At 35.0% G+C, this 10,898-nt stretch overlaps 3 protein-coding genes across 3 annotated transcripts; all 3 read left to right on the top strand.

Annotated features, from left to right (window-relative positions):
- Nucleotides 1-3,939: 3,939 nt before the first annotated feature.
- On the top strand, nucleotides 3,940-5,379 carry LOC111203613 (glutathione S-transferase T3-like). Its single transcript, XM_048757225.1, has 2 exons — nucleotides 3,940-4,840; nucleotides 5,096-5,379. Exons 1-2 carry the CDS (start codon nucleotides 3,940-3,942, stop codon nucleotides 5,377-5,379), a joined length of 1,185 nt encoding a protein of 394 aa, XP_048613182.1.
- Nucleotides 5,380-5,786: 407 nt separating this feature from the next.
- On the top strand, nucleotides 5,787-7,067 carry LOC125587088 (putative nuclease HARBI1). The gene has a single exon (XM_048757226.1). It carries the CDS (start codon nucleotides 5,787-5,789, stop codon nucleotides 7,065-7,067), a length of 1,281 nt encoding a protein of 426 aa, XP_048613183.1.
- A 1,747-nt stretch (nucleotides 7,068-8,814) lies between these two features.
- Nucleotides 8,815-10,600, top strand: LOC106355509. Its single transcript, XM_048756745.1, has 4 exons — nucleotides 8,815-9,086; nucleotides 9,271-9,401; nucleotides 9,500-9,930; nucleotides 10,060-10,600. Exons 1-4 carry the CDS (start codon nucleotides 8,858-8,860, stop codon nucleotides 10,598-10,600), a joined length of 1,332 nt encoding a protein of 443 aa, XP_048612702.1. The 5' UTR covers nucleotides 8,815-8,857.
- Nucleotides 10,601-10,898: the final 298 nt, after the last annotated feature.

The following is a 10,898-nucleotide window of genomic DNA, read 5'->3' on the forward strand; positions in this document are numbered from 1 at the left end:
TTTTTATAAGACAAGAGGAGTACGCAGGTGGAGATGTTGTTGCCGCCTTTGTGTCTGTTGGGATTGTCTTTTGTATCTCCTGGTGTGGCTGTGTTTGTTTCGATTTTATTTGATGGGTAATATGTAAACAAAAATCATTGTTAGTTGTATTTATAAGACTTTGTAACTTACTCTACTTTTTTGTTTAGGTAATTTCACTGATCTTGGTTGTCGTCTTCGTCTTCTTCATCTGTGAAAGTAAATTTGTAAATTGTTAAACATTTGGCCGTGTAGTTTATATTTATTTAGCTGGCTCAATGTATGTGTCGTTGAGTTTTAGTTGAGTTGATTGGTTTGGTATATTTGTTTTGAAGTTTATTTGTAAGATTAGACAAAAACAGAGGTGATCATTAATGATTCGTCTTTTTTTGGATTCTAGTTTTTGGTGTTTTGATTATTTGGGTTATTGTGGTTTTTTTTAAACAGTAAAATAAAGATTTGTGTAAAATTAGATTGATAAGTAAGAGAGATAAATAGACGACCACAAATCTTGGGTATGAAATATTTTTGATTATTGATGTTAGCACAATATAGACAGTAATATAAAGGGAATTATGTGTTGATTGTTTCTTACGGATCAATGAGGAGACGGATAACGACTCGAGTTGTTTCTTTGGAGAGCCCTGGACAGAACGGATTTGCCCAACTACATATGTGAGTTTAAATATCAGTTATGATACCGAAACATAATATAAACTCAGATGCAATATGATAATATACCTGGGAGTTCTAGGTTTGTGTTCGCAATCACTTGGAGATTGTCGAACACTCTAATCTTGACTGAAGATTGATCTCAGGAGCACCAGAGATGACTTCATCAATAATGGTTAGTGAGATGAAACGAATGAGGAATGGATGATCAGTCATCCTGTACATGCTTGAGCACCTAGAAACCTCAAAACGATCAACTTTCACAATGGAACCAGCTTTCAAAGATGGCATGTAATGATTAGCACGTTTGACGGGAGTAAACCCATGAATCACAGAATCTGCAAATAATATTATTCAACAAAGAATCAGAAAATAAATTAAAACAATTATGTTAAATAAGTGTTATAGATCGAAGATTAACTTACCTTTTCATCAAGGAATAGAACCGTGATTCCCACAAACTCCCTGTCTTTCTTGAAGTTCAGGGAATCCCAGAAGCAAGGAAGCCAGAGGCTATGCTCTGACTACTACGACCAAGACGGAGAGATTCGAAGGTTGAGTGACGGACGCCGAGACGCCGGTTTGACGAATTGGAGAGGCAGAGAGAAACATTTTCTAGAAGTTGATTAAATCTAAGAGGAATCAATGAGTTTTGTGGAGATGCAGATTGGGTTCATCAAAGATGAGAATCAAATATATAGGGTTTATATAGGGGCTACAAATCATGAACATTTATGATCAAGCGATTTAAGATGTGAACATGAAGAGTTCACCGGTGAAAAAATAGATTACGAACAGACATAGGGCGCAACTCTGTAACTCAGACTTGTTTGAGACAGTGATGAAAAGAACTCAAACTCATGTTAAACGACAACAGTTTACAATATGAGAAAACTATAATTGTTGCAAACTTGAGCTTTTTTTCATATAACGTGATGAATATCATTTAAAAATGAAACCCATAACGCACTTGTAGGCCCGACCCTCAGAGGAAGCCGAAGAAGCAAGAGCTTCCGACCTTCATAAATATATATTAGGTTCGACCATCAATGTACAAAGTATAATTTAGCTTAGTGGTATAAATGTTGGTGTTTATATCTCAATAACCCGGATTCAAGCCATGGATTTGACATTTTTTCACACTTTTTAAAAAGTGAGGCCCACAAAATGCTGACGTGACGCGCTGAGGAGTGAGCAAAAACTCATCTATTATAATATAGATTTTCTTATTAATTTAAGGAATGTATATTCCATAACGTTAGCATATTACACAATTAACATGTATCTAAGATTTAACTCATGATAAATAGAAACCAAGAAAGTCAATCTATGAAGGTTAATTGGATATGATAGTTGATATCAAGATTCGAGTCATCTCATTAAACATGTTTATGTCACTATGAATGATTCCAATGCTAAAATATACTCCCTATGTTTCATAATAAACGTCATTCTAATATTTTTTTATTGTTACACAAAAAGTGTCACTTTACAATTCTAATGCAAATTATAATTACTTTCAGCTGAAAATTATTTATAAATTAATTGTAAATTGTAGTGATTTTATAAATAATTTTATTTATCTCAAATACTATTGGTCAGAGATGTGTAATTAATAACAACTTACATATATTTCAGCCTTTTTAATCTGTGTGAAAAATATCAAAGTGACACTTATTTAGAAACAGATTGGAGTATTGTGTTCCACATATTTTGAAAATATTTGAATTTTCTATGATAAAAAATAAAGAAAAATATTTGTGATATTTAGATCCACCATCAAAGCGGCGTGAAATAAATTCACTTATTGGCCGACCCTAAATTTATTTTATGGCTTAACTGAACTGTTTACTAAACTTGTAAATATAGTGTCATCTCAAATTATTTTTATCCTCTGTTCAAAAAAATATCAATGATATATGTAATGAAGTAATGATGTAGTTAAAAGTTAACAACTCGATCTTTATATATTTAACGTTTTTTTGGTAAAATTATATATATATTTAACGTTTCTTTTGAAATTATAAACATTAAATTTTAAAATTTATCTAAAATATATTTATTTATAGATTTATACTCTATTCAATGGATCCACTTGCACTGCATGTTTCTGAAGGTTTTAATATTGATTATAACATATACAAATCTGCCATGTGTAGAATAAAATTATTTATTTACCGGACATAATGTATTTACTTTAGGCCATCTTCAAAGGGGAGCACATGGGGTGTGCTTGGGCTTAATATATTTGGATTTAATCCAAAAGTGGGCTAAGAACAGTTTGGGAGGGCTTGTCGAAGAGCTGTGCTTAAGGGAAGTGCTGGTCGACGTGGCAAGTGTGTATTGGTCGAAAAAATGAAAGGGAACACGGGTTTTTCTTTTTCCCATTTCCTAGGGTTTGCGATCTATCTCTCTGTCTCTCGAATCCACAAACGGCGATGAACGGGAGAAGCCAGTTCCGTTCGATTTCCGACCGAAGCACACCGTGAATCGATCTTTTATCTCCTCCTCATCGATTTAGGTTTGTAGGTATGGGTTAAGCGTTTTAATCGATCTTATCCATTGTTTACGGTTAGATTCTTAACAAAATTTTGTCTCTGATCTTTTCTCTCCTCGTCTCCTCGTCTCCTTCGTTTATCGTTCTCATCGGTTTAGGTTTGTTGGTATGGGTTAAGCGTTTTAATCGATCATATACATTGTTTACGGTTAGATTCTTAAGAAAATAGGAAGTCGATCTTGTTTATGGCTTCGTTTAGGTTCTTAAGAAAATTGGAAGCTTAAGATTCTCTTTTGTTTTGTTTCTGAGGATTGAAGTTGCGGATAGTCAGGCCGAGAGTTAAACCGGGTAAGCAACAACAAACAAGCCTTTATCGAAAGTAAAAGGTTTGTCATATGTTTTTTCAATAGCCAATGCTTGAATTGAGTTGTTGTTGTGTTTAGTTGAATAGTTTAGTTAGCTTTTGATTTCGTCTTTCTCTTCTCGTGTATCAGTTTGCTTTGAGTTAACTAGTTTCATGGTTTAACTCACAAAACTATAAAGTGATATGAAAGCTAAAGTGATATGAAAGCTAACCAAAAAAACTTAGACTTAAATGATATTGTAAGCTTTAACAAAACACTCTAATGTTTGCAATAAGTGTCTGAGTTGATGGAAGTAGGTAATGGTTATTAGCTAAGAATTAACTACAACTACTACCATTTAAACCCGAGATTGTGAACTCAATCTCTCTTCATCATCTTCTTCTTTGTATGAAATCGTTTCCTACGGATTCAAACAATAATCCTAGTCAGTCTCAATCATACTTTAGTCTTCTTAACTTCCCTTATGATAGATTCTCTCCCAGTGTAAACTTCTCCTCTTCTCAAACCCAAACCCCTTTTCTTAGTCCACAACCGAGTTCCCAGCCGAGTCAACCTCCTAGTCAAGCAGAAGAGACACCAGAAGAGCGTAGAGAGAGAAGGATATGGTCCACACAAGATGACTTAGTCCTAATAAGTGGCTGGTTAAACACATCGAAGGATTCCATTGTTGGCAATGACCAAAGGGGTGGGTGCTTTTGGAAGCGTATAGTCGATTATTATGCATCAAGTACTCATGTACTTGATGGTGCTGAGCCAAGAAACCATGAGCATTGTAGACAACGGTGGCAAAAGATTTCTCGCGAAGTGAGCAGGTTCTGTGGAACCTATGCAGATGTAAAGGGTGAGAAAGCTAGTGGGATGAATGATTTGGACATTCTGCAGAATGCTCACCAAATCTTCACTTTGCTGTATAAGAAGAAGTTTGGTTTGGAGTATGCGTGGAATGTCCTGCGGTTTGAACAGAAATGGTGCGACCACACCCCTATGAACCCAACTCCGAAGACAACCAGCTCTAACAAGAGAAAAGCCGATGATGTAGCACCATCTACAGAATCTGTTGTTGGTGAGCATGAGAGCAGGCCTCCTGGTATAAAGGCCATGAAAAGGTTAAGGAACAAAGGGAAAGACAAGGATGCCCCAGCTTCGAACATTAGTCAGATATGGGAGATCAAACAGAAAGATTTGGACGTGAAGAAAGAACTCCAAAAGATGTCACTTCTTGATACCCTCATTGCCCGCAATGACACTCTTGATGAAGATGAGAAAGTCATTAAAAAGAGCCTAATGCGTCAACTATTTAAGGAACTTTGAACTGTCTGTTGCAAGTTTGTTTGCCTCTGTCTTTGATATGTTTTAATGAATCAGTTTGGTTTCAGGATATGTTTTAATGAATCAGTATTGTCTTCTCTTGTTTTGATGAATTATGTTTTAGTTTCATTCTTGCACAAGTGTAAACTTCTAAACTAATAACAAACTCTGTTTTTTGGTTTCAGGTTGAAGAAGACATGGGACTTGACTCTATCTACGACTATGGAATAAACAGCCCATTACTATGCTCTGCAACTTGGTCTTGCTGAGGTTGGATACACTGGCTGTGAAGAGGAGGCTCAAGCTGAACCTGATTACGGAACACAACTGATGCAGCTCAGGGATCTGCAAAGCCTTGCAGACCAGAGGGTGGTGCACCTGGAGAGGGTTTCAGAGCAGAGGTTGGTCAACCTGGAGAGGCTTGTTGCTGAGTTAGGTGAGAAGAAACCATTGATGTGGCCTTATTGTATTTGCTGCATTGTGGTAGCAATGGCTGTGGCGCTATTGTATTTAGTTTAAGAAGGTGAAATGATCTATTGTATTTTGTGTATCATGTACTGTCAGATTAGTAATCATGTAGTGACATGTATTTTGTGACATGTACTGTCGGAGTAGCAACTATCACGTGTAGTATGAACTGGTCTTGTATGTCGGATCTATTGTCATGTAATGACATGTATTTTGGAACCTAGTATAGTAGCAACTATCACATGCATTTGGATTGTTGTGTGGAACTATTTTCAGAATCACATGTAGTTGGCATGTAGTTATAAACGAAGAATCACTATGAATCAGAATCACATCGAGTTGTCCCAAATAATTGAGCTTCTATAATACCTATAAATACAAGTCTCTTCTTTCCTAATGAACATACAATTCTCTTCTCTCACTTACTCCTTTCTCTATCTTAATAATATTTTGCTTTCATGGCATCTTCTTCCAACAATTTTCACTATCATTATGATGCAAATGATGATAGTTTAGATCAATTTTTTCAAGAGCAATTTGATAAAGAATTAGAAGCTGCTGCAGAGGAAATGCCGGCCGCAAAGAATAAACGTATCTATATCGATAGAAAGCGGGAAGAAGGTCACAATCGGTTATGGAACGATTATTTTAGTGATAATCCGACTTACCCGGAGAAGTTATTTCGTAGACGATTTCGAATGAACAAATCATTGTTCTTGCGTATTGTCAATCGTCTCACTGCAGAAGTTCCATATTTTCGACCAAAAAAGGGTGCAACCTTACGGGATGGTGTATCACCGTTACAACAATGTACTGCAGCTATTCGACTATTAGCATATGGGGGTGCGGCGGATGGTGTTGACGAATATATACGTATTGGCGAAACAACGGCTCGTGAATGTTTGGAACACTTCGTCGTCGGAATAGTTGACTTTTTTGGCGATGAATACCTACGCCGACCCACAGAAGATGATCTTCGAAGGCTACTCTTTTATGGAGAACGACGGGGTTTTCCCGGGATGGTTGGCAGCATCGACTGTATGCACTGGAAATGGAAGAATTGCCCAACCGCTTGGAAAGGAATGTATTCACGAGGCACCGATAAACCAACAATTGTTTTGGAGGCGGTGGCTTCAGAAGATCTATGGATATGGCACACATTTTTTGGAGCGTCAGGTACTTGTAACGATTTAAATGTACTTGACCAATCACCAGTATTTAATGACATTATTTACGGTCGAGCTCCCGAACTGAAGTACAATGTCAACGGAAGGGAGTATAATTTGTCTTACTACCTGACGGATGGCATTTACCCCGAATGGGCGACATTTGTTAAATCCATCCCACGACCACAACACCCGAAACATCGTTTGTTTGCAGAACATCAAGAAGGTGTGCGAAAAGATGTTGAGCGTGCATTCGGAGTCCTCCAATCTAGATTCGCGATAATTAAAAATCCATCTCTTTTATGGTCGAAAGGTAAAATAGCATATATTATGCGAGCATGTCTCATACTCCATAATATGATTGTTGAAGATGAACGAGATTCATACACTCTCGAACAAGAATTGGAACAAGAAAATGGAACCGGAACTACTCCGGGTCGTTCATTTTCAGTAAGTATGGCTTCAAATCTCGAGGGTTTTGGTGATGGTCACACAAGAATTCGTGATAGACAGGCACATCACCAATTGAAAGAGGATTTGATTGAGAATATATGGAATAAATTTGGATATTAAACTTTGTATTAATTAAATAAAATGTTTGTTTGTTTAATTAAATAATATGTTTGTTTCATACAAATTTCCAATTGTATTTTGTGTTTCTTTTTTTTTTGGAATCAATTTTAAAATAAGACTTTTTGTTACATTATTTAATTAATTTTATTTGGTTAAGCACACCTTTAATTAAGTGATCTCCTTTTGAGAATGTCCCATGTTCCTAGCCTAAATACAATATTATACTACTATTTTCACTCTAAGCACACACCTAACTGCTCCCCCTTTGAGGATGCCCATGTTATCGTTATGTGCTTATTTTTAGTAACTGATCAAAATAACCGCTAAAGAACGAATACGTATGCTAGAAAAGACAATCGATGTTACTTAGGATATAATGGAAGATACGCAGGTGGGGGCCGCCCGCTTTTTTTATCCATTCACAAACAAAACTTGCAAAGATAAAAATGATGGGTGAAACACAAGTGGTCCAATATTATTTTGTCTTTTAGCCAAATAGATGGTTGAACCATCATTATCAGATAAAGGGAGTGGATTGAGTGGAGATAGCATGGGTTTATTCACACGATTCAAGATTCAAGATATAACAAAAAAATAATATTTTTTTCTATAAATACACTGTTCTAATACATGTAACATTTGCATATCATACAAAAAATAGTCTTTACTTCTATCGCTAGAGTTCTATCACCGCAAAGCTTATTGCGTAAAGTCTCTTCTCAAAAGATCAAAGATCATAAGGTTTATCCTCCAAAGTTTATGAGGTATATATTCATATTATATTATTTATGTGTACTTGTAATTAGTTATATTTATAGAAAAGAACATTAGTTGCATGTTTATTGGTAGCAAAGTTTTACAGTAATATTTATAATTTAAAATAAAAATAATTAAGTAAGTTAATTATAATTATATGATAAAAGACTATTAAGGTTTATTCATTACTACATTGCTAGTGTAATATACTCAACCGTATAATAACATTAGATTTTATATTTAATAGTGATTCTTGTTTAAAATTTGTTATAAATTTATTTATAGTTGTGTTACGTATAGAATCTAAGCATTTCAAAATAATGAATTAACGAGATTCAATTAACAAAATCTGATTTGTACATATTAATAAAAAGAAGTAATAAAAATGATTGTCTTAAACGTTAGGCCATTTTTTTTTTTTGAAAATTTGTTTTACAATTGCCCTCAACATAGTTGTAATAACATAGTAACTATTATATTTAAATCAATTAAAACTGTTGTCCAAAATAAAAGCAATTAAAATCTGACTTTATAATCTGACCATTAAAGATCAATTTTTTAAAGAAATTTAAAATATTATATTGTCAATAAAATTTTAAAATACACGTGAAGAAATGATAGTTTTTAGTTTTGATTTAAAAATTATATGTACGAATGATTCATAGTAATGTTAGTATAATAACTTTTTATTTTAATTTAGTTAAGTCAATAACTAAATTAAATATATTAAATATTAAAGTAAATATATGATTATAAATTTATGTAAATAATGTAAAACCTAAATTTATTTAAATTGTGTGTAGTTATGTCGTCATCCAATCGTAGGCAAAGTTTAAATTCTTCAAGACAAGCAGACATCAATCTTCCTAGTGAAACATCAGCTCGGGTAAAATATTTGTTTTTATTTATAGCATATTTGTGTTATAGTTGAATAAAAATAGTCAATTTATGAAAATTTGTAGAACGGAGCAAACTTCAAATGGACTTCTAGCAGTATTTTCAGATTGCTTGAGCTATATGATCAAGCTGCTGATATGAATAACTATCGTATAAAAGATCCCACGCCTTTTGGTAAACAGTTTATGGTTGAACAATTTAACAAAAAGTTCCAGTTAGATATAACTTATAAGTTTTTCAAAGAAAAACTTGATACCATGAAAAAAAAGTACAAGAAATACAAAGAGCTTCTAAGTTCAACGGGTATATCGGTTGATCCCATTACATCTGAAATCGATGCTTCTGAATCATGGTGGAAAGATCGTGAAATAAGTTCAAAATTTATTTCACAGTTGAAATATATAATTGATTAATGTATAAACATAGTCTAAAATATATGTCTTCTAATTTTATTAATAGGCATGTAAGATTGTCCATGCATTTAGACGAAAACCACCACATGGATGGGATATTATGGAACGTTGTTTCAGATTATATAACTTTCAATCCCAATCTCAATATTCGGCCAGCCAAAGAAGAGAAGAAATGAGGAATGAAGAAACAAATGAAGATATGTTGTATGAAGACACGAATGGTGGTGAAATGTCAGACGATCAAGATCCAGAAACACAACACAACGAGAAGAAATCTATCGTGTTAACATTGACGATGAAACCCGTCCATCAAATGAGTTCATTCGTGCACAACCACGTCAAAGCTCTGTGACGGTGGATCCCATTCAAATTCCTGGTTCAAGAGTCCAACAAAGAGGCAGAGCAAGACGAGGAAGTACTTTACAAAGACCATCGGTCAAATCAGTTTTACAAGGGAGTGGTTCACGAGGAAGTAGGAAAAAACAATCATTTGAAACCACCCTAACAGATAAAATGGCTGGATTTAGGGAGTTCCAACACCAAAGCTTACAACAGTTACGTCCAAATTCCTTTGACCAAGATGACTACGATGATTTTGATGTGGTTGTGAAGATATTTGAATCGATGGGACTTCCAAATGACACCAAATTTTACTGGGCGTGCATCAACGAATTCAGGGAAGATACATTCTGGCGTAAGTATTTTATTGATAGAGCTGAAAACACTTTTGAAGAAAAGGTTCAGTTCTTACAAGCTTTAAGTGGATTTACACGTGATGATCAGTACATGGGAAAGCGATTAAGCTCTGGTAAACCTTTTGGGAATCCAAGTTTTGGTGGCGTTCATTCAGGTAGTCCATCTTTTGGAGGTAATAATTCATGGGGGCAAACGGTAAATGGACAATGGGGTCAACAACCACGTGCTCCGCAATGGGGTACACCACCATCTACTCATCAATGGGGTACACCACCAACTGCTCAACAATGGGGTACACCTCCAGCTGCTCAACAATGGCGTACACCACCAGCTGCTCAACAATGGGGTGCACGACCAAGTATGCAACAATGGGGTACACCTCCAACTTCTCATCAATGGGGTACACCACCAACTTCTAATCAATGGGGTACAACATTGAATGCTCAACAATGGAGTTCACCATCAGTGGCTCCACAATGGGGTACAACTTCAACTACTCAACCATGGAATTCTCCACCAGTGGCTCCACAATGGGGTTCATCATCAAATGATCAACAATGGAGTTCACCTCCAAATAACGTGCAGTATGGATTTTCACTTGAAACTCAGACCAAAAGTACAAGAACTGATGAAGAAAGAGTTGCAACTGAAACATCACCTAGAAACATATCGCGCACACGTAAATCAGGGGGATTGTTCAATATTTGGGGCACCCAACGGGGGCCTAATTTAAATGAAACCCATCAAACTGATTCAGAAGATGAAGCTTAATACAATATTTTATGATTTTAGTAATATAGATGTCTTCTTTTTATTTGAGTTTTTGTAATATCATTTACTTATGTGTAATCCAATAATGTCATTTACTTTCATATTCATCTAATTTTTTTTAGTGAAATTTAGGTTTTTCGTATATGCCAACTACGGTCCCAAGGAGTTCAGTTTCTAAATTACGAAGAAAGAGTTGAGTTGTGGAATTTGGAGAATGAACAATTTGAAGAGTTAATTATTCAACCGGAATTGAGTTACTACAATAGACATTTTGTAAGAGGACCAGCCCAAACTGATA

Source organism: Brassica napus, chromosome C5 (genome assembly GCF_020379485.1).
Source record: "Brassica napus cultivar Da-Ae chromosome C5, Da-Ae, whole genome shotgun sequence".
In the NCBI taxonomy this organism is placed as follows: Eukaryota; Viridiplantae; Streptophyta; class Magnoliopsida; order Brassicales; family Brassicaceae; genus Brassica; species Brassica napus.